The sequence below is a fragment of the Peromyscus leucopus genome, chromosome 23 (genome assembly GCF_004664715.2).
Source record: "Peromyscus leucopus breed LL Stock chromosome 23, UCI_PerLeu_2.1, whole genome shotgun sequence".
In the NCBI taxonomy this organism is placed as follows: Eukaryota; Metazoa; Chordata; class Mammalia; order Rodentia; family Cricetidae; genus Peromyscus; species Peromyscus leucopus.
In genome coordinates, this window is record NC_051082.1 from 5,861,131 (window position 1) to 5,889,113 (window position 27,983).

General features: G+C 48.1%; 4 protein-coding genes across 4 annotated transcripts; 2 read left to right on the forward strand and 2 right to left on the reverse strand.

Moving 5' to 3' along the window:
* Positions 1–1,017: 1,017 nt before the first annotated feature.
* Srsf9 (serine and arginine rich splicing factor 9) lies at positions 1,018–7,122 on the forward strand. Its single transcript, XM_028854772.2, has 4 exons — positions 1,018–1,346; positions 4,279–4,439; positions 5,965–6,137; positions 6,625–7,122. The coding sequence occupies exons 1-4, from the start codon at positions 1,159–1,161 to the stop codon at positions 6,766–6,768; spliced, it is 666 nt and encodes a 221-aa protein (XP_028710605.1). The 5' UTR covers positions 1,018–1,158; the 3' UTR covers positions 6,769–7,122.
* Positions 7,123–8,202: 1,080 nt separating this feature from the next.
* Positions 8,203–16,864, reverse strand: Gatc (glutamyl-tRNA amidotransferase subunit C). Its single transcript, XM_028854771.2, has 3 exons — positions 16,537–16,864; positions 9,832–9,935; positions 8,203–8,693 (listed from the first exon to the last, which is right to left on the reverse strand). The coding sequence occupies exons 1-3, from the start codon at positions 16,842–16,844 to the stop codon at positions 8,638–8,640; spliced, it is 468 nt and encodes a 155-aa protein (XP_028710604.1). The 5' UTR covers positions 16,845–16,864; the 3' UTR covers positions 8,203–8,637.
* Positions 16,865–16,893: 29 nt separating this feature from the next.
* On the forward strand, positions 16,894–19,330 carry Triap1 (TP53 regulated inhibitor of apoptosis 1). The gene is made up of 2 exons (XM_028854770.2): positions 16,894–17,094; positions 18,411–19,330. The coding sequence occupies exons 1-2, from the start codon at positions 16,948–16,950 to the stop codon at positions 18,492–18,494; spliced, it is 231 nt and encodes a 76-aa protein (XP_028710603.1). The 5' UTR covers positions 16,894–16,947; the 3' UTR covers positions 18,495–19,330.
* A 4,934-nt stretch (positions 19,331–24,264) lies between these two features.
* LOC114681332 (cytochrome c oxidase subunit 6A1, mitochondrial) lies at positions 24,265–27,034 on the reverse strand. The gene is made up of 3 exons (XM_028854784.1): positions 26,891–27,034; positions 26,600–26,742; positions 24,265–24,533 (listed from the first exon to the last, which is right to left on the reverse strand). The coding sequence occupies exons 1-3, from the start codon at positions 26,994–26,996 to the stop codon at positions 24,450–24,452; spliced, it is 333 nt and encodes a 110-aa protein (XP_028710617.1). The 5' UTR covers positions 26,997–27,034; the 3' UTR covers positions 24,265–24,449.
* Between the last annotated feature and the right edge of the window lie 949 nt (positions 27,035–27,983).

Below are 27,983 nucleotides of genomic sequence, written 5' to 3' on the forward strand. Positions count from 1 at the left end.
GGATAAACATAAACATACATAATTTAAGGGTTGTGTTTAGGAGATATTATTGTTTTATGGTGTAGCCCAGGCTAGACTCCTAACACTCAATGCTTGAACCTCAGCCTTCAGTTATCAGGATCCCCAAAATGTGACTACGGGAACAACGGCTGAGACAAGGGCTCAGTGAACACACTCATTGCCTGGAGTTACAGCTGACATTCTGCTGCCTTTACCTGATCAGATCCCTCCAGCCGTCTAGGTCTGGATAGTCTTCCAAGGCAGGCTCTCAGTATGTAGCCCAGGCTAGCCTACAATTTTCGAGTCTCTCACTTCAGCATTCCGAGTGTGAGAGTACCGGCATGTACCGCCACTCCCAGCTTTGTCTTATTTATTGAGGTTGTTCTCAAACTCACTATTATAGCCCAGAACGCACAAATAGCCAAACCCCACAGTGATGGTTTGGGTGATATTATGAAATGTTTGGTATTAGAGAGTCTTTTACACTCTTATCCTCCACTTCTTTTTTTTTTTTTTTCCCCTTTGAGACAGGGTTGCAAAAAGAGCTTTGGCTGACCTGGAACTTTCTGCATAGACCAGGCTGGCCTTGAACTCACACTTCTCCTGCCTCTGCCCCCACACGGAGTGCTGGAATGAATGGCGTGCACCACCACCATGCTCGCCTCTCCATACACTCTTGACAGCCAGGCTCTGGCGACCACCTCCGGCTGACACCCCAGGTCTAAGCCAAGGGCTACCGACCTGAGCCCTGGGGGCCACGCCGGCCCAGCGCGGGGTGGGGCAGTCTGGGGACTTGCGTGGGGTCAGGCGCCCGGCCGGGCTCGGTGGGTGTGCCCGCAGCCCTGCGAGCCTAGGCGGCGCTCGGGGCTCGCTCGCTCGCTCGCTCCCCGCGACGCCCCACGGGCACCTCTAAGGGCACCGGACACCCCCACCCCGCCCCGCGCACGCGCACGCGCAGCTCGCGGCCGCTTCCCCTTTAAGATTCCTTTAGTCTCCTCCGACCCCACGGCTCTCCGCGCTGCGTTCCCACAATGCAGCGCGGCTGAGCGCCTCGGAGCTCGCGGGGGAGCTGCGGCGGGGATCCGGGCCGAGGCGGCGGCGGCGGCGGCGGCGGGAAGTGGGCTGCGGCGGGCCCGCGGCGGCGGCGGGGCGGCGCGGATGTCGGGCTGGGCGGACGAGCGCGGCGGCGAGGGCGACGGCCGCATCTACGTGGGGAACCTTCCGACCGACGTGCGGGAGAAGGACCTGGAGGACCTGTTTTACAAGTACGGCCGCATCCGCGAGATCGAGATCAAGAACCGGCACGGCCTCGTGCCCTTCGCCTTCGTGCGCTTCGAGGACCCGCGGTGAGGACCCCCGCGCCTCGCCCGCCTGCAGCCCGGCGCCCTCCCTTCCCCCTCCCCACCGCGCCGACCCTCCCGGCGCCCCCACCCCACCCCACTCCCCACCCCCCGCTGGAGGCGGCAGCGGCGGCGGCGGCCGCGACGTCTTTTCCCTCGAGCGTCCCCGGTTGTCACTTCCTTCGTTAGTGTTAAAAAAAACCCAGATGGGCTCCGGGGGGCCCGAACCCGCCAGACTCTTGCCCTCGAGGCCCGGAAGGCACCCTAACCGGGGAGCACTCCCCCCTCCACCCCCAAGGGGGAGCGGCCCGGGGCTTCGAAGCCTCGGGTTCCCGAACCGGCTCTGCAGAGGACTTGGCGGAGTGGGCGGTCGCCCACCCCGCCCCCGGGTCCCGGGTCCCTCGCCGTTGCGGGAGAAGGGACGGCGGGGACAGGTTGCCTTGGGCGGCTGTAAACGGGTGTCTGCAGCCGATCCCCACCCGGGCTCCCCGCCGAGCCTCGACCTTGTAAAAAGAATCGGATTAAAGCAGCGGGGGAGGGAGGCGGCGGCGGCGGCGATTTCACTCCCCTCTGATGGGGGAGCCCCGCCAGAAGTTGCCGGTACCAGCGTTGAGGAAAAAGCTAGGTCCCCAAATCCGCGCTCGGTTGGGGGGCTGTGGTCTTGCAGACGTTAGCCCAGGACCTTTTCAGTGTGCTTTAGAAGTCGCAGCGCTACCGAGGTCACGTCACTGGGAGGGTCAATAAGGGCCTGTTCCTGTCTTCTCAGCATCGCGGGGAGGAAGGCATCATCTCTGCCTGCCTACCCGCCCTCGGCCGGCCTGGGTTGGAGATACCGATTGCCAGGAGAAGTACCCTGGACTTTGAGGGTTGAAGACTTAACAGAGCTTATTCCTAAGTGTCTTGCCTTTTACCTCCAGAGTAGACTGAAGCATTTTTACATATGACCGTGAGAAAGTCAGGGCTCTTATTTAACTAGGTAACAGTGCCATTGTGTACTTTGAAGTCACTCTGTGTCGAGTGCCATGCTGTGCAGTTGGCATTTCCAGCAACCCATGAGGCAGATATTGTTGACCGTATTTCACAGATGAGGAAATTTCGAGTTGGTTAATGCAAGAGTTTGGTAAGGGGCTAACACTTGATGTTTCATAACGGATCTAGGTAGAATTGGAATCTCGTCATGACTTAACAGGTACTGTGCGTTACATGGTCATGGTTTTCCTTTAGTCTTAACAGAAGAATTATATTCTGTTCTAATTGAGAAATTTCAAGCAAAGCACTTAAAATATTGCATCTTAGACCTTTTGATAACCCACTGAGATAGACTTATTTCTCAATTTAGAGGTATGAAAAGTTTAACTCAAGGACTTGACATACAAATTCGATTTTAATCCTTTATATGCCTGCCCCTTCCCAGGCTCCGTTAGAATCACATTCTGGCAGTCAGCGTTGTCCTGGATGTATTCCTAGATGCTGTTTTGTTTGTTTGCTTTAGACAGGGTCTTACTCTATAGCTCTGACTGGCCTGAAACTTTGGTAGACCACATTGGCCTCAAACTCAGACATCTGCCTGCCTCTGGCTCCCATTGCTGGTATTAAAGATGTGAGTCATCGTACCCAGCCCTCACTTATCTTTTTAAAAAGATTTATTTATGTGCGTCTTGCTCCACATGCATGCCTGTTGTCCGAGGAAGTCAGGAGAAATTGTTGGATGCCCTGGAACTGGAGTTACTGATGGTTGTGAGCCACCATGTGGGAGCTGGGACCAGCATCCTGAGATCCACATTTGTCTCTCATTTATGTTTGTATTGACTTTTTGAGACAGTCTTTTTTTTTATACCAGGCTGGTCTCAGAATTTCCTGCCTCAGCCTCCCCAGTGTTGGGAGTAAGGGTGTGTACCACCACACCTGGCCTTTTTAAACTTTTTTGTTTTGTTTTGAAGACAGAGTTCTTCTGTTTAACAGCTCTGGCTGTCCTGGAACCCCATTTTTAGACCAGGCTGGCCTCAAACTCACAGAGGTCCACCTGCCTCTGCCTCCCCAGTGCTGGGATTAAAGGCACCACCATCACCTTTTTAAACTTTTTAATGCGCCCTCCCTATAAGCTTTATGTCTTTAGGTCTTTTGGAAAACTATTACGGGGCCTAATGTGGGATAAACCTTTAGAGCAGTGGTTCCCAACCTTCCTAACACTGTGACCCTTTAACAAAGTTCCTCATGTTGTGGTGATCCCCAACCATAAAAATTATTTTCATTGCTACTTCATAACTGTAATTTTGCTACTGTTATGAATCATAATGTAAGTATTTTTGGAGACAGAAGTTTGTCTAAGGGGTCTAACTCACAGATTGAGAATCAGTTATCCATCAACAATTTTTTTTTGTTTATTTTTTTGAGACAGGGTTTCTCTGTGTAGCCCTGGCTGTTCTGGAACTCACTTTGTGGATCAGACTGGCCTTGAACTCACCGAGATCCACTGTCTCTGCCTCCCGAGGGCTGGGATTAAAGACGTGCGCTGTCACCCCTGACTGTCTCTCCACTTTTCATCCTTAGAATACCATGTGCTTGACGACTGTAGTCTGTTTTCAGTATGTGCATTCAGAATTATGAGTTTTGTTATGATGCCTTCACACTTACATATCACATTTTTTGCTCATATTCAACCCCTTCATTAACTGTATAGTTTAATCTTTTCAGTTCCTGAGTAAGTATTTTGCACTTGAGAATGTGTGCATGCCACAGCTGAGCCCTCTTACTGGCCCGGCTGTAAAGCTTATGAGGGATGTGAAAATGCCCTCAACTACAGTAGAAGTCCATCAAGGTTTTGTTTGGTGTCCATCTTCCTGTTCCCTCAGGCCGACTTCCCTCTTAATTACTCATGCCTTCACTGGGAAGTTACTCAGCCTATTGGACAGTACTGATTTCAAGCTTTGCTTTGCAGAGATGCTGAGGATGCAATTTATGGAAGAAACGGTTACGATTATGGCCAGTGTCGACTTCGTGTGGAATTCCCCAGGACTTTCGGAGGTCGGGGTGGGTGGCCCCGTGGTGCAAGGAATGGGCCTCCTACAAGACGATCTGACTTCCGAGTTCTTGTTTCAGGTATGTTCTCACCACATTGAATGAGAGGTGCGTGTGTGCTACCTCCCAGTCTGGCCGCTAAGGAACACGAGCTGTTAGTCAGTGTGTGGTGTATGTCGGCTTTTTAGTAGCCAGTGCACAGGGACCGTCTAAAACTTTGCTCTAGGTTTTCAGGGAGGCAGGTACTGTACAAATGAAACCGTACAAGTAATATGGCCTTGTGGTACAGAAACTTGTTTCTTTTTTGTTTGTTCATTCACACAAGGTCCCTATGTAGTTTTGACTGTCCTGGAACTCACTGTGCCGACCAGGCTGGCCTCACAGAGACCCACCTGCCTCTGCCTCCTGAGCTGGGATTAAAGGGGCGCACTACCACCGCCTGATAAACATGTTTCTTATAAAAGTAGTTTCTTATTGCTAAAAGGACAAGATGATATCAAGACCTTTGACCTAGAGTTCTAAAAATGTTTTCCTTTGGGAATGTTCCTTGATGTCTGGCTTTATAGACACCACGGGGCCAGATTCAAACAACTAAGAATCTTGGGGATTGTATTGGAAGGTGTAGAACATTTGTAACTGGTGTCAATGAATGATGGGCGAAATGCTAAGCTCTGAAGTTTATGTCTTTGAAATGCCAATGCGGTGTGAAGACCCGGGGGCCTTCTGCACGTTACAGGGAGTTTGGGGGCCCTGGTGGAGTGAAATGTATTGAGCCTGGCGCCTTTTAAAGTGTGAATGTCCCACGATCACAGTAGTGTGTGAGTGATGGTGTCTGTCTATCTTGTATCCCTTTGTAATTTTTTAACCCTAGGACTCTATTCCCTCCTTCAAGATGTCATACATTATCTTTTTTTCTCTCCATGCTGCTCTGAAATCCTGCTTAGAAAACTATTAGGAAATGGCTGCAGTCCTGAGCTGTGAGCGGTAAACACAGCCTTTGAGAGCAGGAGCACATTCCCCTTTCATGACACCAGGTAGGGTTGTGTGACTCCCAGCTAGCTTTAGCGTCTGAGTGTGACTTTCCCCAACTGTAGTGAGGAATGTTGGTGATCTCTTACGAGGTACTCTGTGCTCTGTCAACCATTCACGCTAATAGAAAACAAACTTTGATTTTTTGTTGTGCTGTTCCCTCAGCTACACTTGGTTTGTTTCAAAATTCCCATGTCTCGGGAAAGTAAGTTCACAAGAAATACTTGGTACGAATAAATTTCATAATGAAAAAAACGGAACTCGGTTTTGGGAGTGCCACATTGATTGTGAAGGACAGAGTGGTAAATTCTCAGAGGTCGTAAGCCTGTAACAGGATGCTTTGTTGGGAAACTTTGGTGTCTGGACAGTTAACTAGACTAGCTGCTCATGGTGGTTTTCTGTCTGTACTTATGTATATTTCTCTGGTTTTGTGCCCCTTATACGGATTTGTGATTTGGGAACCCTTAAGAATAAAGTGATCCACAGAGTATAGACCACCATAGGTATTGCTAGCTCTTAACAGGGCAGTTAACGTGGCTGAAGGATGTGGTTCTTCTCTTACATTCTTTGTGCCTAGGACTTCCTCCATCAGGCAGCTGGCAGGACCTGAAAGATCACATGCGCGAAGCTGGGGATGTCTGTTATGCAGATGTACAAAAGGATGGAATGGGGATGGTTGAATATCTGAGAAAAGAAGACATGGAATACGCTCTTCGTAAACTGGATGACACAAAATTCCGCTCTCATGAGGTGGGTTCTTACCTTCTAGTAGGTCTAATTTAGCAATCGTAGCAACAGGTCATGGCCTTTGCCATTGGATGACTTCCCAGTACCATTAAAGATCTATCTACAGGGGTTGGAGAGATGGCTCAGCTGTTAAGAGCACTGGCTGCTCTTCCAGCACCTACATGGCAGCTCACAACTGTCTGAAACTCCAGTTCCAGGATACCTGTATGACACCCTCATACAGACAGACACACATGCAAACAAAACACCAATACATATAAATAATAAAGGGAGTGTTTGCTATTCCTAAGTCCCACAAAGTCACAGCAGGGAGAAGTATGCATTTGTTTACCTTGATTTTCTTCCTTTTTGAAATGGGAGAGTAAGGGTACCTACCTCCAAATAACATTGTCAGAGTTGAATAACATCCCAGCCTCTTAGACAGCCAGGTTAGAGGTCGGCTTCGCTTACTGTTCTGACCCTTCTCCCTTTTCTGTTGTTCCAATCTCAGGGTGAAACTTCCTACATCCGAGTCTATCCTGAGAGAAGCACCAGCTACGGCTACTCCCGGTCCCGGTCCGGGTCCAGGGGCCGTGACTCTCCGTACCAAAGCCGGGGCTCTCCACACTACTTCTCTCCTTTCAGGCCTTACTGAGGACGGTGCGGGAAGCTTCTCTATTTTTTTTTAGATGTGCTGAACTGCTCCGTGCTCAGAATCGACATTCCAGATTGATAATTTAGCGTCTTAGGAAATTTTTTAATTTCTTTCTTTCTTTCTTTTTTAAGGAAATATATAATTTCAGCCAGGGCCACCGCACTAGCAGTGAACTGTTTTAGACTGCAGAGGTAGAGGTTGTGGCTCTGGTACAGAAACAAGTTGTATGTTTTTCACCCGATTATGGGACAGAAATCAGTGCTGCATCCTTGTGGGCTGCTGTGCTCTGGAGGTCAGCAGTTACGACGACTGAGTCGCCCATTTTGTTGAGAAATATATTTTAAATGTTTAGTAGTTGGTGTGTGGTTGTCTTTGAGTAAACACATGGATAGGTTTCATTTTTATCTTTTTAAGATTGATTTTTATGTGCATGTGTATACCACATGTGTGTTAGTGCCCACCGAGGTCAGAAGGACAGTACAGACCCCCTGGAACTGGAGTCACAGGAGGTTGTGGGCCCCTCTGAGTCGACATGTTGTAGGAGCCTGACTCCAGTCAGACAGGAGACTGGGAAGTGCTCTGTTTTGTTTTTGTTCTCGAGACAGGGTTTCTGTGTAGTCCTGGCTGTCCTGGATCTCCCTCTTAGACTAGACTAGCCTGGAACTCACAGATCCTCCTGCCCCTGCCTCCCGACTGCTGGGTTTAAAGACATGCGCCATGGCACCGGTTTAGGAAGTTCTCTGAACCACTGAGCCATCTCTAACCAAGATTCAGAGTTCTTCTAAGTCAGAGCTGACACTGTAAATTCAACTGCCTGTAAGATGAGTTCAGAGATGATCTGTTCATGCCTCTAATCCCTGTATCTGGGAGGCTGTGGCAGGGAGATAGCTGTGTGTTCAAGGCCAGTCTGAGGTACAGAGGCCCTGTCTGAACAGTGTGTGTGTGTGTGTGTGTGTGTGTGTGTGTGGGGGGGGGGGGGGGGGGGGGGGGGGGGGGGGGGGAACATTACAGATAAAGGGAAGAGGAAGAATGAAAACAAGCCCAGTGCTATTTTTAACAAGTTCTCTTTTTAGAAAGGAACTGTTGGCTGGTGTTCACCGACACTGTGTGTGTATGTGTGGGGAGGGGGAGGTGTTCACAGACACTGTGTGTGTGTGTGTGGGGGGAGGGGGAGGTGTTCACAGACACTGTGTGTGTGTGGGGGGGGGAGGTGTTCACAGACACTGTGTATGTGTGTGTGTGTGTGGGGAGGTGTTCACAGACACTGTGTGTGTGTGTGTGTGGGGAGGTGTTCACAGACACTGTGTGTGTGTGTGGAGGGGAGGGGGAGGTGATCACAGACACTGTGTGTGTGTGGGGGGGGGAGGTGTTCACAGACACTGTGTGTGGGGGGAGGGGTAGCCCTACCTTCTGAGAAAGGAAGATGATTCTAAATTAGGAGTTCCCAGGCTGGAATTTATTTCAGTGCTACGCAAACCTTTCCATAAAATGACCCCTCTGGTAGGAATAAAGTAGGGACCAGGGACAAATGAAGGTGGTGGGCTGCTCAAGTCAGTGGAAAAGAAACTAAAATGAGTTGTCACCTGGTCACGGGCGACCTCTCCCCTAAGCATAAACAGAAGAGTTCACAGAGATACATTCTGATAGTGGTTTTAGGAGATGCAGGAGGATGTTTTCCACACAACAGCCTGTGAGTTCTTGATCCATTTCCTTTGAAGCAGGCTGTGGTGGTCTATTGCTGGGTGTTTTCCATTTCTGTCCTCGGAAACCAAGAAGTCATAAATGTCCAGTTTACACCAGAATTCACAGTAGTAAGTGACCACCTTTGTGAGTCCACCATCTTGATAGGGTTCCCCTTTCCCAGAACAGCTACTCTGCTGTGGGAGAAGGGATCTTGTTTACCATGTCTGGCAAAGGAATATTACCTGTTTGAAAACAAGAAAGAGTATTAGAGTTGAGCCTGCTGTCCAGCTGGCCTTCCCAAACTAAAGGTCACTTGGTTTCCATGGAAAACAGTGGAAGTAGGTATTAATGCCACCCTTTTTCCAACTCTCACGTATCAGTAACAGTTCAAACTGAAGCCAGATCCACACTTTGCAGTGCATAGAGGAAGCTGTACATAACCACCACATATGCAGGAAGGAGTGGGAGACTAAGACTGGACCTCTGTGCCTAGTGTGCATGTCTGCAGCAGGTTCTATCTCTGTGATGTGGTCAGTATCGATCTGATGAGGTAGCAGCTGCTGGGCCCTGAGATGGCAAGGCTATAGATCAGTCTTTTTTCTTTAGCTAGCTGAGGCAAATATGGCCTTGTGAAGAGTTTAACCCACGGGCAGTGGTGGCACACACCTTTAATCCCAGCACTCAGGAAGCAGAGGCTGGTGGATCTCTGTGAGTTCGAGGCCAGCCTGGGCTACAAGTTTCAGGACAGCCAGAGCTGTTGTATAGAGAAACCCTGTCTTGAAAAACCAAAAAAAAAAAAAAAAAAAAAAAAGTTTAACCCATAAGTTTGTTAGTGTAGTTAGCCAAAGCTTTATTTATTTGTTAACTACCTGGTCTTGGTGTCTGATGTGGAAGCTGAGGACTCGTGCACAGGAGATAAAAGGTCAAGCTGCCCCAGCTTCCATTTTAAGTGTGTACAGTGAGGGTGGAGATGTAAGCTGCTGCTGTATCAGGGATTACAAACCATGGCTAAGATACATAGGCTTATGGCATGTTTCAGCTGGCCTATGGGACACGTGAATTTTTCTTACTTGAATTGGTTGCCAAGACAAGTTGAGGAACTAGCAGACAAAATGTCATACATTTAAGTTCTCCAAGCAGATGGGCTCGGGTTCCTCTGGCACCAGCAGAGCACCAGGGATGGCAGCTGTTCCTGTAGACAGGGTTCCAGCCCAGGAGGTGCTGTCTGCTGCACAAACACCATGGTCCTTCACTGCTGACTCCCAAGGGGAGTGTGGCTCCTGACACTGTCCTAACGCCACCACCCGTGTACGGCCGATCCTTCTGTCTTCAACGAGAAGGTCGGAACTGCTCTGTTGAACTTCCCCGGGTAACACATACCTGGCGGGGCCACAAAATACTCCTCCACGATGTGACGGGAATTCTGTAGGAGTTCTTCAGTGCAGTTGCCTTCGGCTACATGGTCAGATCTCAGGTAGAGACATCTGCAAAAGCCAAAGGTCGGAGTTCCACTTGGAGGGGACCGGGGCTTCCCGAGCACAGAGAGACAGGGTCAACAAGGAGGCTAGAGGGGAGCAAACAGTCTTCGCTGTGGTCACCGTCCCCAAGTAGGGGTGCTGTGATAAAAGTAAACTAAAGAGCTGTCTGCAGTGTGTGGGGCCTCCTGAGCACCGAGGTAAGCTGTGATTATTCCCTAGCTTGACTAGCAAACTTTTGGATAATTAGTATGAATGGATTAATTTTGGTGAAGTAAGCGAAAGGGCAACTATGCTACACCTGTATTAAATCTGGGCTGGAGAGATGGCTTAGTGGTTAGGTGCACCGGCTACTCTTGCTACTCTTCCAGAGGACTCGGGTTCGGTTCCCAGCACCTACATGGTGACTCAAAACGGCCTATGTAACTCCAGTTCCAGAGGATCTGATGCTTTCTTTAAGGGCACTGCACACACATACACAACATACTTTAAAGTGTCCCAGACCCTGCTTCAGTGAGAAGCATGTACTCAAGAATCACTGATGTCACTGGCAAAGGATAGACAAGAAATAACTGGATGGGGGATGGGGGAAATGGACGTTTTACCAGATGTAGCATGGGTTCATGCAAGAGAATACAGCTGATCAGAGAGTGAATCGGCAGGAAGTCTAGCAGGACCCTAAGATGAATGAAGCCACCTAGAGGGACACACAGATGCCTGCCGTCGGCAGGATACACTGAACAGTGCCATTAGATGTACATGCCAAGAACCCCTGCACTTAGGTAGTTTAAGGCTAGTGCCAACATTGGCTTTGTCTCAAAGTAAGGTGCATCACAAACATGAATCTCTCTATTCTCTAATCGTAGTGGCTTCTCTAAAATACGTAGATTGCTTAGTGGGTCAGGGCACCTGCCACCTAGCTTAACAAGCTGGGGCCACGTGGAAAGAGAGTCGACTCCCATTCTTTGTCCTCTGCTCAGTGCATTTCCGTACAGACAGACAGACACAATACTCAGGTGATGGGACACTGCTTTAATTCCAACATTAAGGAGGCAGAGGCAGGTGTGAGTTCTTGAGTCCTAAGCCAGCTTACTTACATACTAAGCTCGAGATCAGCCAGGGCTACACAGTAAGATTCTGTCTCAAAGAAAAAAAAACTTAAGTAAAATCTCTAGTGAAACTAAAATGGGAATACATCGACAGTGAAACATGTCAGGTGGTTTCACTCTGATTTCAAAACATGCAGGTGCCCTACCAGAGTGAGCCTGCTTCTAGATACTCCTGTTAAAAAGGAAGGGGTCTAGCACCTTTAATCCCACTACCTGGGAGGCAGAGGCAGGTGGACCTCTGAGCTCAAGGTCAGCCTGGTCTTCAGAGCATGCTCAGGACAGCCACCTGAGGAAGTCTGTCTCCAATAACTACAAAAGCTGAAGTCACTAGCCAAGGTAGCTAACCTAACAGAAGCATCCAGCTCACAGCTAGATAGTGTCATTCATGGTAAGAGGACGGAGGGGGGGGGGGTTTGGAATTAGTTCTAGGGTCCACACTTGTCTGGTTGGTTTTGGTTTTCCCATACTATGTATGCCACGCTGGACTCAAAACTCTTCATCCTTCTTCCTCTGTCTCCTGAATTGAGTGTGCCACTATAATAACCCCATCTCCTTCCCCACCCCAAAAAACTGAAACTATGTTAACTGTGGCCTTGAAATGGAATAGTCTTCCTAGACCAAAGTTTCTTTTCAAAAAGTGAAGGTTGCACTTCCATGGTTTTTTTCTTCGTTTGAGACAGGAACTCACCATGTAGTCCTGGCTAGCTGGAAGTCATGTAGACCAGGCTGGCCTCAAACTCCTAGAGATCCTCCTACCCTGGTCTCGTGAGTGCTGGGATAAAGGCAGGAGAGTTGGCATACCCAGCAAACTCTGTTTTGGGTTTTGTTTGCTTGCTTGTTTGGTTTTTTTGAGACAGGTTTCTCTGTGTAGCCCTGGCTGTCCTGGAACTCACTCTGTAGACCAGGCTGGCCTCGAACTCAGAAATCTGCCTGCCTTTGCCTCCCGAGTGCTGTGATTAAAGGCTGGAATTTGTTTTTTTTTTTTTTTAGCCAAAAAACAAAACAAAACAAAAATTGGGGGCTGGAGCTGTTGGTCAGTGGTACAGTGATTGCTTCATATGTGTGAGGTCCCAAATTCAATATCTAGCACAGAAGGTAGAGAAAAAAATTGCCATTGTACCATTCAGAGGCAGCCATTGGTCTTCCTGGACTTAGGATTCTGTTGGAGAATGCTGAGAACACATGCTGAGAACACCAGAGATCCTAAGTCCCAGCTCCGCAAAACCCATCTCTCTTAGCTTCCTTCGTTTACAGAAGTGCGGAAGAAGGCTTCATAATATTGCTGGTAACATCTAACGTGATTTAGAGATTTAGTTTTGTTGTGTGTTTGTGTGTGTGTGTGTGTGTTTGTGTGGGTGTGTGCACTCGAGTACAGTGCCCATGAAATCGAGGCATAGGATCCCCTGGAGTTCCGAGTCAGTTGTCAGCTGCCTGGTTTGGGGTGCTAAGAACTGAACTCAGTCCTCTGCATGAAGTTACCACTCTTACCGCACAGCCATCTCTCCAGTCTCCAAATGTGTGGTGCTTTGTTTGTTTATGTTTTTAAACAAAGGACTCCTGGTGATGGTGGCAACGGTGACAGCGCACACCTTCAGTCCCAGCACCTGAGTTCGAGGCCAGCCTGGCCTACAGAGGGAGTTCCAGGACAGTCAGGGCCACACAGAAACTCTGCCTCAAAAAACCAAAAAGGGAAAAAAAGAAAACCGGGGTGGGGTTGGCAGTGAGAGGGCTGAAGTAAAAGTGCTGCTTGGGAGCCGGGCGGTGGGGGCGCAGCCTTCAGTCCCAGCAGGGGGCAGAGCCAGGCGGAGCTCTGAGTTCGAGGCCAGCCTGGGCTACAGAGTGAGTCCCAGGACAGGTACCAAAACTACACAGAGAAACCCTGTCTCGAAAAAACAAACAACAACATGCTGTTTGACCCAACTCCCTCCACGTGTGTGCTATGTCATTCTCATTCCCCCCCCCCACTAAATGCAATAAAAAAGATTTAAGAAACATCAGCAGGTAGCAATACCTAAATGAGGTTAAGGTAGGAGTAGCAAAGCTGAAGCCAGACCAGGCTACCGCTGCATGACAATTTCCCAGGAAGACTGACAGACACCTCATCACAACGACAGACCAAAGTCTAGCTTGGGGAAGCAATTGGTTTAACCGGGGTTACTTGCAGGAGCACGGACAACTTAGAGGCAGTTATAACACTGAAGAAAAACACCGCTCCTAGCAACTGTTAACTGGTGGTAAATCTTGGGGAGGGGCAGGCCCTCATGAACCCCTTCCTCCCTCCATAATCAAAGTCAAGGAGCCCAACTTGGGCTGGTTTCCTTTGGATAATTCCACCTGACAGCTCAAGAGGCCGGCAGCATGTCATGCTGGAAGGCGATGTCTACAACAAATGCATAGCGAGATCCTGATGTTTGTTTGTTTGTTTGTTTTGGAGACAGTGTTGCTGAGTGCTGGGATTAAAGGCGTGCCACTGCCTGGTACAAGATCCTGTTTTAAAAAAGCAAAATGCAAGCCAGGAGATGGTGGCACACACCTTTGATCACAGCACTCAGAAGGCAGAGGCAGGCAGATCTCTGAATTTGAGGCCAGCCTGGTCTATACAGAGAAACCCCCTCTCGGTGATGGGGTGGGGTGGGGTGCGTGGGGGTGGGGATCTGACATGACAGCAGCAGGCCAGCATTCTTGCAGCAACTCCAGCATCTTAAACACTGAACAGGCATGGATGACTTTGTGAGGAGTTTTTTGTTTTGATTTTGGGAGTTAGTGGTGAGGAATCAACCAAGGACCTCATGCTTACTGGCTTTGGAGGCGTTATTTGTTGAGTAGAAGATTTTTAAAGGTTATTTCTAATTAGGTGTGAGTGCCAGTGCCTTCAGAGGTCCTGGAGCTGTATGTGGTTGTAAGCCCCCTACCGTGGGTGTTGGGGCTCAGCTTAGGGGTCCTTTGCAAGGGCAGCAGCAGAGATTCTTAACTGCGAAGCCAACTCTCCGCCCTTATTTATCTGTTTTCTAGAAACGGGGTCTCCTTCAGTAGCCTAGGCTGAACTCAAACTTGGGTCAGTCCTGCCCAAGCATCCCAGGTCCTACAGTTATGTGTGTGAGCCACCATGGCCAGTTCCAGGCCAGCTATTTACTACGTGTCTACCTCACCTGTCTTCCTACACTGGGATTCTACAAGATGAATTAAATGTTCCAAGACATTCATTTCCATAACGGTGGCTTTCCTCAGCATCAAGGCCAGTGGTTCTCAACCTGTGGGTCGTGATCCCTTAAGAGGATGCATATCAGACATTTATGTTACGATTCATTACAGTAGCAAGATTACAGTTATGAAGTAGCAATGAAAATAATTTTATGGTTGGAGGTCACCTCATGAGGAACTGTATTAAAGGGTCGAAATGTTAGGAAGGTTGCGAACCGCTGAGCTAGGCTAACATAAGCCATGTAGTTTCCTGTGAGGAATGAAAACTGATTCTTTCTGGGTCCTGGTTCAGATGAAGAATCCTGGCTAAAAAGGGTTGGGTTTGTGAACTCTATCTATGTTGCCACCCAGGAAAGCGCAGATAAGTCCTTTACCCCAGCACCCGAGGAAGTGCTTGGCACCAGGAGGGAGGAGGGACTTTGTGTGTGCTGCCGGGTCTTGAACTATGGAGCATTTGGGCCACTGTTTCCTTCTGCGTCCCCCTGTTCACTCTGGCACTCAGGCTTATGGGTGCCAAGTCATAAGCCTGGCTCTTCCTGTGAAATTCTGAACCCGCTTCTATGCATGGAATTGGAATTCTTCTTTGCCTTCCAGAGTCATGTATGATAACTGAGGTACTGCATACAAACTCCTAGTCCACAGAAGAGGCACACTAAGGCTCAACCCCAATAATACATTATTAATGTGTGGACAGACTTCTATTCTGTTACAGCTATTACTGGCTTCTGCCTTAAACTGCTGAAAAACTACTCGGGTGTTTCAAGCGCAGATGAGCATTTAAAACATTGAAGTCAGGGGCTGGGGAGATGAAGAGCACTTTCCACTCTTACGAGGGCCTGGGTCCGGTTGCTTGTACCCAGAGCGGGATTCACAACTGCCTATAACTCCAGGTCCAGGATCTTGCCAGCACCACACTCTTGGGACCTCTGTGGATTCCTGCACACATACGCATAGACTCAAGCACATACACGTAAAAACACATTCAAGCCTGGCCTGGGGTGCTGGGGTTTATGAGGCCTAGTTTTTTGAAGTCCTACAAATGTCATATTAAAATGACTAGTGGGCAGCACTCGGGAGGCAGAGGCAGGGGGATCTCTGTGAGTTTGAGGCCAGCCTGGTCTACAGAGTGAGATCCAGGACAGGCACCAAATCTACACAGAGAAACCTTGTCTTAAGAAACAAACAAACAAACAAACAAAGACTAGTGGGATTCATTAACCTAAAATATATTGAAATGATGGAAAGAAATGCAGTCCACTGAATGACAAGCTCAGATTCCAGCCAATACTTGCTATGTCAACTACTGCTTTTTATTTCAATTTATTTATTTTTATTTTATGTGCACTGTTGTCTTCCTGCATGTATGTCTGTGTGAGGGTGTCAGATCTTGGTGTTAGAGACAGTCAAGCCTGCTCTCTTCTTCCACCATGTGGGTCTTGAGGATCAAACTAAGATAATCAGGTCTGGCAGCAACCACCCTCCCCCCCACTCCATATTGCTTCTATTCTCTCCCCCAAATAAAATGATATGTTCATTCAAGCATTTACCAAGTATAGACTCAGTGCTTATACCGAAAATCAGCGATACAAACATGCTCCATGGAATGTAGTTAAACAGAAGGGGAGGGATAGAGAAAGAACATCCAAGTAGATCCATCGTGATTAACAGCTCTTCTGAGTATCATAGAACCACAAAGATGTAACTGGACAAAGGAATGAAGACTCTGGCAGTCAGCAGCTTAAGAGGAAAGGAAAACAAGTAGAAAAGCAGCTGGGATGAAGCACCGGTTAAAACAAGGGCTGAGAACTGTGAGAAAAAAGCAACACGGAGGGAGATTCTGTTTCAAAAATAGATGGAACATAGCTTATATGTTATTTGGATATGCCATATTAGCATATGAACTTACTTGAGAAGGTCTCCAAAATATATAATAGTATTTGCTTCTTTCAGATAGTTAATCTGATGAGTGTGGCTTGCTGAGAAAGTTATGAAAGCCAGTACCGGCTGGAGGGTCCAGAGGGAACAGTAAGTACATCCGAGTGGATGAGCAGGGGATCTATGAAGTAGGGCTTCGAAGGCGATGACTACAAGCAGTTCGGATTTTGTTCCTATTACACCGAGACTAGGAAGGCTAGAGGCTTCTAAACGGGAGTAACAGGATCTGTAATAAACTAGGGAGGAGTGAAGACATCCTCTCGGTGACTGGGCAAATTCCCAATCACGCAAAGGACACTGAAAGGACCTGAAGCAGCCTCGAAGGTGCCCTGGTCAAGACCTGGAGGCAGCAACCGAGAGTTTACCTGTCCTCCAGTACCGACTCCAGGGGCTCCACGCCGTCGGTGTCCACGGCGTGCAGCTGGTCGGCGAAGGCGATGGCTTTCTCCAGCCGGGCCACCGCCTCGCGGCTGCCGAAGTTCACCAGCGCCAGACGCTCCAGATGCTCGATTTTCGCGGGGGGCACGGGGCCGCCGCCCTGCGGGGCGGGGCGTGGAGTGTGGGTCCCGGGGCCCGCAGCCTGGACCTTTCCCTGTGGATCCGCTTTGGAAGCGAAGCCTGGGCCCCGGTGCAGGGCAGCCCGAAAACGTCCCCGCACAGCCCGTGCCCACATTTCTTTGCTTCTCCGCCTCCGTAGTGAGAAAGGCGGGGCGACGCGCGCGATACTGACGACATTAGAGTGCGCCGTGGTCGCCGTCGCAGCCGCCGCCATCGCCATGAACAGCGTCGGGGAGGCTTGCACTGACATGAAGCGGGAGTACGATCAATGCTTCAACCGCTGGTTTGCCGAGAAGTTCCTCAAAGGGGACGGCTCCGGGGACCCCTGCACAGACCTCTTCAAACGCTACCAACAGTGTGTCCAGGTGAGCCTCGCCCCAGACCCGCCGCAGACGCCGCCGCAGCCAGCCCTCTTCGCCATCCCTCGAAACTGGGTCTCTTCTTGACACACGGGGATGCTTTTGTGGTGCTTTGCTTTCTGCGGAGTACAGTAGCATCTTCTGGTTCCTTTATTTGGTGCTCATTCTAAACTTGCAAAGTAGCCGTAGTTATCCAACAGTTAAAAAAACTGTTGGGGATTTAGCTCAGTGGTAGAGCGTTTGCCTAGCAAGCGCAAGGCCCTGGGTTTGATCCTCAACTCTTAAAAAACAAAGAAACAAACAAAAAACCTGCGTGTGTGTGTGTGTGTGTGTGTGTGTGTGTGTGTGTGTCCGTGTCCGCGATGAGGGTAGGGACAACTTCCCGGAATTGGTTTTCTCCTTCCACGTTTATGTGGGCTCCGGAGATTGAGTTCAGGTCACCGGGCTTGGCCGCAAGACGTTGTTATCTGTATCTTACAGATGGAAAACTAGCACTCAAAAGTAGTGATTGGTTCAATCACTAGCACAATCAGATGCACTAGTGTCTGGTGACCAATGATTATTTTGTTGGTGGTGCAACGTTTCATTGTTATTAGAAGTGAATGGTGTTTACTGTTTTCTAGACTGTGGACATCGCGGTGGTCCTCACTGTTTTGTTATGATCTCTTTTTGGCCCTGTTTTTCCCCATCAATTCCCAGTTGCAGCTCTTAAGGTTTGATTCCAGACCAGCAGATGCACCTGCTCCATTCCAGGAGCGATTTTTAGCCAATTCTCAGACAGTGAAGGCGACTCAGTCGCATAGCCGCTGATACGGAATAGATTTGAACACTGACAGGAAGACAAAGTAGTGGTACCTCCTGCCTCTGCCTCCCAAGAACTGGTGTGAATACCACACAGGAGTTACTATCTTTACAGTGGTACTTCCTGTTAAAACAATGCTGGGTGTGGTGGTACACACCTTTAACCAGGAGGCAGAGGCAGAGGCATGTGGGAGTCCTGGGCTAGCCAGGACTACATAGTGACACCATGTCTCAAAGGGTGTCCTTTGACTTGTGGTTCACTTTGGTTTACTTTTGTGCCATTACACTGCAGTTATAAAACACTGACTTCAAGCTTCTATAGACTTTTTTTTCTTCCTGTTTTTCGAGAGAGGGTTTCTCTGTGTAGCCCAGGCTGTCCTAGAACTCACTCTGTAGACCAGGCTGGTCTTGAACTCAGAGATCCACCTGGCTCTGCCTCTCAGTGCTAGGATTAAAGGTGTGGGCCACCACCGCTCAGCTACTTCCATAGACTTTGATAATACATTTTCTTCTTCTTTCAGAAAGCAATAAAGGAGAAAGAGATTCCTATAGAAGGACTGGAGTTCATGGGCCATGGCAAAGAAAAGCCTGAAAGCTCCTCTTGACCTGCTTGTCACTTGGAAGATGTCGGTACATTGAGAGGCCTCTGGATTGTGTCAGCTAGGCTGTGAAGCTAGCCATGGGATTCCAGGAGTTTAAGAGGGGAGTTTTATTTCTTCCCTCTTGGTATTCTCCTCTCACTTCTAAAAGAGCAGCTGTCCCTCTTGCTTTGAGAGTTTCACTTTTGCTGGCATCTTGCAGGGACTCCATGTGCTACAATGGAACAGCTTCTTGGGGTTTTGGTTATAATAATACATGGTTTGGAATCAGCTTTAACTAGTCCTTGGATGTAAATAATGACAAGCTGGTCATGATCAAGGTTGCCTGACAGCTTTTGCTGCAGAGGACACTACACGGGAGTCATTATTCATGAGCACAGTTGGTCAGGACCTCTTTTTCCTCTCAGGGAGCTAATGCTCTGAAAAGGGATCCGGACACAACAGTTTCAATCACTGCTTGGGAACATGATTGTATTTTTATAGTAACGGTTATAACTGCTGGCGGCCTGGGTAAACGAAGTAGAAGACAGCTTTACTCAGCTCCTGCCTTAACGAGGTGTCGGATTAACTTGTAAAAGCTTCAGAAATGGCATAAACATCACTTTGGAGCTCACAGCGCCGCTCATAGCTCCACACCTGGAGTGGCTGTGGAAGAATCACCTACATTACAGCTTTGCTGTTGCCAACTTTCAACTCCGTGAATTAAGGTCAATCTGCATAGCATATAAAAGGCAAAATGCATCTGGCCAAGTGGGAAAAAGGTGCTTACTTATTTTTGTTTGCCTACCACGCCCTAAGTCTGTAATCATGAAAATGGAATAAATTCTAAAATTCAGATTTTATTCTTTGCCCTTGGAACTGTGCACGTTATAGAACAATTGTTACCCAGTTGCCCCATGTATCTCATTGTGCTGCCGAGAGCGAGCTTTGCTTTGTAACTTGATTTGTTTAAGCCTAGGTGGCTGAGGGAACACGTAGGTCAGCAGTTTGACGTTCAGGCTGGCCTCCTGCCTCTACCTTCAGCTTGCTGGGATTACACATAGGCACTGTAATACCCAGCTTATATAAATAGCTTCTTTAAATTAGTATGTATTGTGGTTCCAACACAATGTCATGTAGCCCTCACACCTCCCTAAATTTAGAATTTAGTATATCCCTAAAGATAGAATGAAAGCTGATGCACAAGGCTTACATTCTATTTTCTGTGTTACTAATTACTTCATTTTAATTTGACCAACCCTAGTGCCATTTCAAAACATTTTACATTTACATTTTTAGGAAAATATAGATGTAAAAAATATTCATGTTTTTCAACTGGTTAAGTCATTGTCCAAAAGATCACAAGAGATTTTTGAGACCTGTATGAGGGAAGCCAGGAGGCTAAAGGTTAGTGCATGTATTCTAAACTCAACCTGGCACAACTCTGTGTAAGGAAGGGCTCAGTACAGCCAGTAGATGGCAAAGAGAACAGATTTTTTTTTTTTTTTTTTTTTTGGGCAGTCTCCCAGGATGGCCTCAAACTTGATAATCCTTCCTCTACCTCTTGAATGTTGGGATTTCAAGTATGTTCCACCACAACCAGATTTACAAACTTTTTTTTTTAATTTAATTTTTTATTTTATTTTATTTTATAATACCATCCAGTTCTACATATCAGCCACGGGTTCCCCTATTCTCCCCCGCACCCTCCCCTTACCCTCAGCTCACCCCCCATTCCCACCTCCTCCAGGGCAAATCCTCCCCCGAGGACTGAGATCAACCTGGTAGACTCAGTCCAGGGAGGTCCAGTCCCTTCCTCCCAGACTGAGCCAAGTGTCCCTGCATAAGCTCCAGGTTTCAAACAGCCAACTCATGCAATGAGCACAGGACTTGGTCCCACTGCCTAGTTGCCTCCCAAACTGATCAAGCCAATCAACTGTCTCACCTACTCAGAGGGCCTGATCCAGCTGGGGGCCCCTCAGCCTTTGGTTCATAGTTCATGTGTTTCCATTCATTTGGCTATTTTTTTCAATAATTGAGTAAAACTGAAATTTATTATAAGCCACAGTCGTCCTAGGGACCTCCATGCTATATATATAGCCTCTATGGTTCTATGGGTTGTGGTCTGATTGTTCTTTATTTATATCTAGAATCCACTTATGAGTGAGTACATACCATGACTGTCTTTCTGGGTTTGGGTTACCTCACTCAGGATGATTTTTTCTAGTTCCATCCATTTGCCTGCAAATTTCATGCTTTCATGATTTACAAACTTTTTAAAACAATTATTTTATGTGCATTGCTGTTTTGCTTGTGTGTCTGTGTGAGGGTGTTAGATCCCCCTGGAACTGGAGTTACAGACAGTTGTGAGCTGCCATGTGAGTGCTGGGAATTGAATCTGGGTCCTCTGGAAGAACTGCCAGTGCTCTTAACCTCTGAGCCATCTCTCCAGCCCTGATTTTCCTGTATTTTTATTGCATTTTGTGTGTGCAAGGATAGAATCAGTTTTCTCTGCGTCCTGAGAATCCAACTCCTATCTATCTTGTTAAGTGCCTTTACCAGCTGAGCCATTTTTTTCCTTTTTTTAAAAAGATATAGTCCTTGAATTCAATGGATAGTTGAGCATGACCTTGAACTACTGATCCTCCTGCCTCTGTCTCCCACATACTGGGATTTAGTTAAGATCACACTTGATTTATGTACTGTTGAGGTTAAACCCAAGATTTCATGCATTCAAGTATTTATCAATTGAGCTACATCCCCAGACCATTTTTTTCCTTCCTATTTTTATTTATTTATTGTGTATGAATATTTTGTTCACATGCATGTATGTGCCTGTTGGACCCCTGGAACTGGAGTTATAGATGGTTTTGAACTATTATGCAAGAACAAGCACTCTTAATTAACCACCGAGCCATCTATCTCTAAGACTTCATGTAGCCCAGGCTGGCCTCAAACTTGCCATGTAGATGAAGAACTCTTGATCCTACCTCCACCTCCCAAGTATAGGGATTACAGGTGTGTTCCTCGGGTGTGTACCATCATATTGGGTTACTTTTCTATTGCTGTGAAGAGATAGGGAACTCAGTTCCAGAGAGGTTTTTGTTGTTTTAAAGATTTATATTTAATATGTATATAGTGTTCTGCCTGTATGCCAGAAAAGGGCACTAGATCTCATTATAGATGGTTGTGAGCCATCATGCGGTTGCTGGGAATTGAACTCAGGACCTCTGGAAGAACAGTCAATGGTCTTAACCTGAGTCATCTCTCCAGCTCTAGTTCCAGAGACTTAAGTCTGTCTTCATCATGTCAGGAAGCATAGCAGCAGACAGGCAGGCATGAAGCTGGAAACTCATCCTGATCCACAGGCACAAGGCAGTAAGCTGACTGGGAATGGTGTGGGTTTTTGAAACCTCAGAGCCTGCCTGCCCCCAGTGACACACCTCCTCTAACAAGACCATGCCCCCTAATCCTTCCCAAACAGTTCAACCAACTGGGGACCAAGAATTTAGACATGAATCGATGGGGCCATTCTCATTCAAACCACCACACTGGGGCAGTCCTTTTTGATAACTGATTCATGTGGGCAATTCAGCATTTGTGCATACGGACGTAGGCCAACATGAGCAGTTGGTCCCCTCCTTCCAATGTGTAGGTCTTGGGTATGGGACTCAGTCATCAGACTTGGCAGCAAGACCTCTCTCTACCTGCCTTCAAACCATCTCATTAGTGTCCCGTCTCCCCCCCTCCCCCCCCCCCCCCCCCCCCCCCCCCCCCCCCCCCCCCCCCCGCTTTCAGACAAGTCTCAGACTGTAGCTTAGGCTTGCTTTGAACTATGGCAGTCCTCTGGCATCAGACTCCTCTTCCCAAAATTCTAGAGGTTATAAGTATGTACCACCATGGTCTTTTAGGGTCTTTGTTGTTGTTTTGGGGTGGTGGTGACGGTGATCATTTTTGGCTTAGAAAGAAAATCATTCAAATTCCTTAACTTTCAGAATAGATTTAAGAATCCTTGAAATAGGGGCTGGAGAGATGGCTCAGAGGTTAGGAGCACTGGCTACTCCTCCAGAGGTCCTGAGTTCAAGTCCCAGCACCCACATGGTGACTCACAGCCATTTGTAATGAGATCTTCTGGCCTGCAGGCAAACATGCTGTATACATAATAAATAAATAAATCTAAAAAAAAAAAAGGGGGGGTAGAGAAAAGAAAAAAAAAAATCTCTGAAATAGCCAGGTAGTATGGTGGTGGTGACACACACTTTTAATTCCAGCACTCAAGAGGTAGATGGAGGTGGATATCTGAGTTTGAGGCCAGCCTGGTCAGCAGAGTGAGTTCCAGGACAACTAGGGTTACATAGAAAAACTCTGTCTCTAAATACAAACAAACCAAAGAATCCTTGAAATAATGGCATGGTGGTACATGCCTTCACCTAGCTCATGATGGTGGGGCTAGAAAGCCCAGGAGTTCAAGATCGCCTAGGCAACATCACAAGACTCCGCCTTAAAAAGAGCAGCCATAATAGTCGCCATGCAATATACACCACAGAGAATATTCAAACACAATTATTTTAAAGAATTGGAAGCTGGAGGCACGAGGGCCGGCAGTTCAAGGCCGTCCTCTCTGCACAGCACATTTGAAGGCAGCCGGCTACTAAAAATGTCATTAAGCTCCAGCCTAGTGTCAGGATTTAGAAAAACATTACTTCCTATTTGAGTTGTTTAGACTTAGTAATCACTGCCTTTAGTTTAGGTTTAACAGAACCCACCGGTCTAATGTTAGAAGCTCTACAGTGCCTCAGTTATGCATTGTACTATAAGTAGCCAAGTTACTCAGATGCTACCTGGGCATGGAGGTGGGGTGCAGTAGCTCTGTTCCTGGCTCAACAGACCAGTTTCACTCAGGAGCTATCAATAATCAAATGTAAAGTGACATACTCTTTCACTTGAAAATCTGGTTTTGTTGTAGGACAGAAATGGTTAGCCGTGTATTATTTTTTGGGGTAAATCCTTATAATTAGTGGCTATAACTAAAATCTAACAGTGTTAAACTCAATAAAATTAGTTTCTCACTAATAGATAAAATAATGAATAAAAGCCACTAATAACCTCCTTGCTTTACACCACATTCCAACAGGATCACCTTAAACTGCTAAGACAAATGTTGATTATCCACCCTACCTGACTTCATCCTCTCTAGAAAATAACCCCAGCTATTTCAAAGGTCTTCACTTTTGACAAGCAATTAATGGCTATGTCAGAGTCATTTTGTAATTACTGCTACTGCTGTCTTTTGTTTTTCTCCCCCGCCCCCCCCACAAGACAAGTTTTTTCTATGTAGCCCTTGCTGTCCTGGAACTCACAGAGATCCACCTGCCTCTGCCTCCTGAGTGCTGGGATTAAAAGTGTGCACCACCACGCCTGACTGAGAAACGAATCTTTACCCCTCTGGTGGACTCAAACTGGACAACACTGAGACCCACGGCAGAGCTTACAGGAGCACAGGCACTCTGTTGGGTCTGTGTGGCCTCAGCTGACCTGAACTTGCTGTTTTGAGGTGGTCACAGGTACCTGTTATTGGTGGTCAACAGCAGCCATTCTATTGACCATTCAGTGTCTGTCAGGGAACCCATCCCAGTAGATAACTGCTCCTGCTCTTGACGGTACCCACCCTAAGCACAAGAAACCAACATGGAACCAATTATAAACAGTATTCAGTAGGCTAAACCAGATCTGAAGCTCTGTAAAATAGCAAAGTAATGTCGATTTCTGGGAATAAACAAAGACTGAGACATTCAGCTCATGAACAATCTAAGTTTAAGTTATTTATTTAAGCCATCTCCTCTTGGAGCAAAGGGATGGAAGATTGGTGTAATGGTCACCTTTTGATACAAGGAAAGATGCGCTTTCGTGGTCCACACACAGAGTAATGGTCCACACCAGTGCTGTGGTCCCTTGCCGTCTGGGGGAAGGTCCAGGTTCTCTTTACTCGTCTTCATAGCCAGTCGGAAGTGGGTTCATATGAGGGTTGTGGAATAGGGTATGGTTACCATCTCCCCAGGGGAAGGGCTGTGGAGTGAAGATGTCAATTAGATAATCGTTCCCAAAAAATGCTCACAAAGATCTCGGCCATGAACTGCTTGAAACAGATGATACATAAAACCAAAATGAAATTCTGCCCTTTACTGGCACAATTTCAATTTTCCCATAGCTTTCCCCCCTTAGATTTATTTATTTATGTATTTTATGTATGAGTGCTCTGTCTTCATGCACACAGAAGAGGCAATCAGATTACAGATGGTTGTGAGCCACCATGTGGTTGCTGAGAATTGAACTTAGGACCTCTGAAGAGCAGCCAGTGCTCTGGACTGCTGAGCTCTCTCTCCAGCCTCGACTTTCCCATAACTTGTGTGTTCTAACAAACAACTAGCAGGAGGCCCTTGAAGTAGATGGTAAGGAAAGCAAGCTCAAGATAGCTTGAGATGGCTCAGCAGTGCCCAAGCTTGGCTCCCAGCACCCACATTAGGGAGCTAATAACTCCTGTACTCTAGACCCAGGGGATCTGAAGCTCGCTCTGGCTTCCCTGAGCATCCACATGCACACACACTTATTTAAAATAAATCTTTCTTTCTTTTTAGTTTTTTGAAACAGGGTTTCTCTATTTAACAGCTCTGGCTGCCCTGGAACTCTCTTTTGTAGACCAGGCTGGCCTCAAACTCACAGAGCTCCCCACCTGCCTCTGCCTTCTGAGTGCTGGGATCAAAGGTGTGTGCCACCACACCTGTCTAACTCACTACCTTATTTTAAAAACCAGTTTGTTTTGTGTATGGTCACTGTCAGAAGACAACTTGCAGGTGTATGTTCTAGAGCCTTCTACAGAGTGGGTCTCAGGACTGAACTCATGTCCTCAAGCTTGGTAGCAAGTGCCTTTACCTGCTGAGCCATCCCAAATCTGGGAGCCTAGATTTGTTTTCTTGTATGATTCTGCCAATTACAATGTCTTTTGTTTTCGGTTTGTTTGTTTTTAAGACAAAGTCTCTCTCCATGGCCTTGGCTGTCCTGGAACTTGCTATGTAGACCAGAGATCTGCCTACTTCTGCCTCCCAAGTGCTGGGATTAAAGGCATGCGCCACTATGCCCAGTTTTGTTTTGTTTGGCTCACAACCATTTTTGGTTTTTCCGAGACAGTCCCATCTGGCCCAAGCTAACCTCGATTATACAATGTAGCAGCAGAGAATAACCTTCAGCTACTGATCCTCCTCGTCTTCACCTCCCTTGTGCTGGGATTACAGACTTGAGCTACCACCTAGGGACAGGCTACGGAGCAGACATTTAGGAGGGATTAGTACTGCCACCTAGTGGCAGACGCCAAGGCAAGATGCTGTCAAACACCTTACCTTCCCCCCACCCCTTTTCCTGAGACAGGGTCTCACTAAATAGCTCTGGCTGTCCTGGAGCTCACTATGGAGCTCAGGCTGGCCTTGAACTCAGAGATCGACCTGCCTCTGCCTCCCAGGGCTGAGGCTGTACAAGACTGGGCTCGAGGCCCAGGGGTTCTACGTCTAGAACAAGTTTCTGCGAGGCTAGTCCTAGGTGAGTAAGGTGACACCGTTGTTTAAGGAACAAGAAGACACCCTTGTTAGAATACATCAAGTGACGGGAGAGCGGATTATTTGACTGTCTAAACGCACAGCCAAGGAACGAAACAGTTGAAATGATAGGCACCGTGAGGGGCACCCCGGCAGTCGGGTCGGTAAGCACCGAGCATCACCACCCAGCACGGCAAATGCCGAGATGGCGAATCACCTTCGGGGCTTGCCCTTGCTAGGAAAGGGCACCCCACACACCTCCAAGCTTTCATGCAAGAAAACAGCTGCTTCTGAGCTGCACCCGAAGACGAGAGGCGCCGTAAAACTGGGGAAAACGGAAACCTAGAGGCATTTTGCCGTGCGACCTTTCAAGAAAGCTGACCCACGAGCTGGCTTCCCTTGGGTAAAAAGGAGAACAAATAAAATGCCCTGTTTGCGCGGACAGGGCGGCAGCCAAGCTCCCGGGGCCCCCAAGGGCTCGGAACAGGGCGTGGGGAGGGAAGTAACGGCCGCTTCAAGGGCGGCAGAGGCCTGGGGCGAGCGTACCTTGGTCCTGATGCGGAGGTGGGGGTAGGCGACGAACTCGGGCCGCTCGTGCTCTCCTCGCCGCGACGTGAGGAAGGCGTTGAGCATGCTCACTGCCACCCCGGGCAGCGCCACGAAGTAGGTGAGGGCCTTCCACATGCGAGCTGCGGCGGCGGGGCGGGCGGGGGGCCACAACGTCAGCCTCGGCCTCTCCCCTCCCGCCAGGCCCTCCCGCCAAGGTCACACGGCCCGGCCGCGTCGCCCCGACGGCCGCCGAGGCCCCCCCCCGCGCTCCCACCCGAGTCCCTGTACCTGAACCCTCCTCGCCGTGGGAGCCACTCGACATGGGCCGCCCCACCCGTGGCAGGGCCCGGCCCAGCAGCCCGGACAGCCGAGACGCACACACCGCCGCCACCATCTTGGAACTACACCGGAACGCGCCGGAAGCGGAAGTGGGAACCCGGCGAAGGGGGGAGGGGGCGGGACAGAGACGCCGAACGACCTCCCCATTGGGCCACGCCTTCTCGACGCCGGCCAGGAGCCGCGGTACCTGCGCACCTCTGCGGTCCCGGCCCAAAGCCTCCGGGCGGCGCCAGCGGGGGTGCGCATGCGCCCTGCGCCTGCGCCCCGCTTCCCTCCTGTCTGCTGCTAGGTGACCGTGATCGCTGCATTGAGCTCCCGCGGAACTCGTGCGGCTTTATTTTTATATATATATATATATATATATATATATATGCACACATATGCATATACGCATATATATACATATGCGTATATGTATAATAAATATATTTAAATATATAAATAATATATTCTATATAAATGAATGTGTATATATATATATATATATATATATATATATATATATATATATATATATATATATAAATTGCTACCTTCTTTGGAGTCCCTGGACAGGATCTGAAGTTACCGGACACGCCGTTCTCTTTCCTCGCTGCCGTCTAATTCTGCGTTTTCCAAGGCACCCGACACCCTCGTCCCCGTTCTCATTCTTAACGACAATTATCACTGTCTTCTGTGACGCCCTCTATAGACTGTAAAGTCCGTGGTTGTGCCAGCGCTGCATGCTCAGAGTTACTTGCTCGGAATCGTGCCCAGGCAATCGTGCCTAGCAGGCGCTTAATACAATTTAATAAATGAATGTATGGATCCATGTCTTAATGAGTCATTGAATAGCTAGCTCCTGGAATCAGGAGGAAGCCTGGAAATGGTGCCGGAAAATCTGAATTCTGATATCAGCTCCATATCCTCAACGTTTGGCCTGTGGTTGTTGCTGCCATTTTCTCCCTCAAATTCCACAAACATCTGTTAAATTTTGTCTATATAACTTTTTTTTTTTTTTTTTGAGATAGGGTTTCTTTGATAGCTTTGGCTATCCTAGAAC

Coding starts and splice junctions, on each gene's coding strand:
- Gatc (XM_028854771.2), bottom strand. CDS start 16,844: ATGTGGGCACGGGCTGTGCGGGGACGTTTTCGGGCTGCCCTGCACCGG. Junction 9,936..16,536: donor GAGTCGGTACTGGAGGACAG/GTAAACTCTCGG, acceptor TGGCTTTTGCAG/ATGTCTCTACCTGAGATCTG. Junction 8,694..9,831: donor GTATTTTGTGGCCCCGCCAG/GTATGTGTTACC, acceptor GTTTTCAAACAG/GTAATATTCCTTTGCCAGAC.
- Srsf9 (XM_028854772.2), top strand. CDS start 1,159: ATGTCGGGCTGGGCGGACGAGCGCGGCGGCGAGGGCGACGGCCGCATC. Junction 1,347..4,278: donor GTGCGCTTCGAGGACCCGCG/GTGAGGACCCCC, acceptor TTTGCTTTGCAG/AGATGCTGAGGATGCAATTT. Junction 6,138..6,624: donor CAAAATTCCGCTCTCATGAG/GTGGGTTCTTAC, acceptor TTCCAATCTCAG/GGTGAAACTTCCTACATCCG.
- Triap1 (XM_028854770.2), top strand. CDS start 16,948: ATGAACAGCGTCGGGGAGGCTTGCACTGACATGAAGCGGGAGTACGAT. Junction 17,095..18,410: donor GCTACCAACAGTGTGTCCAG/GTGAGCCTCGCC, acceptor TTCTTCTTTCAG/AAAGCAATAAAGGAGAAAGA.
- LOC114681332 (XM_028854784.1), bottom strand. CDS start 26,996: ATGGTGGCGGCGGTGTGTGCGTCTCGGCTGTCCGGGCTGCTGGGCCGG. Junction 26,743..26,890: donor CCACGGCGAGGAGGGTTCAG/GTACAGGGACTC, acceptor CCGCCGCCGCAG/CTCGCATGTGGAAGGCCCTC. Junction 24,534..26,599: donor ACCTCCGCATCAGGACCAAG/GTACGCTCGCCC, acceptor TTCACTCCACAG/CCCTTCCCCTGGGGAGATGG.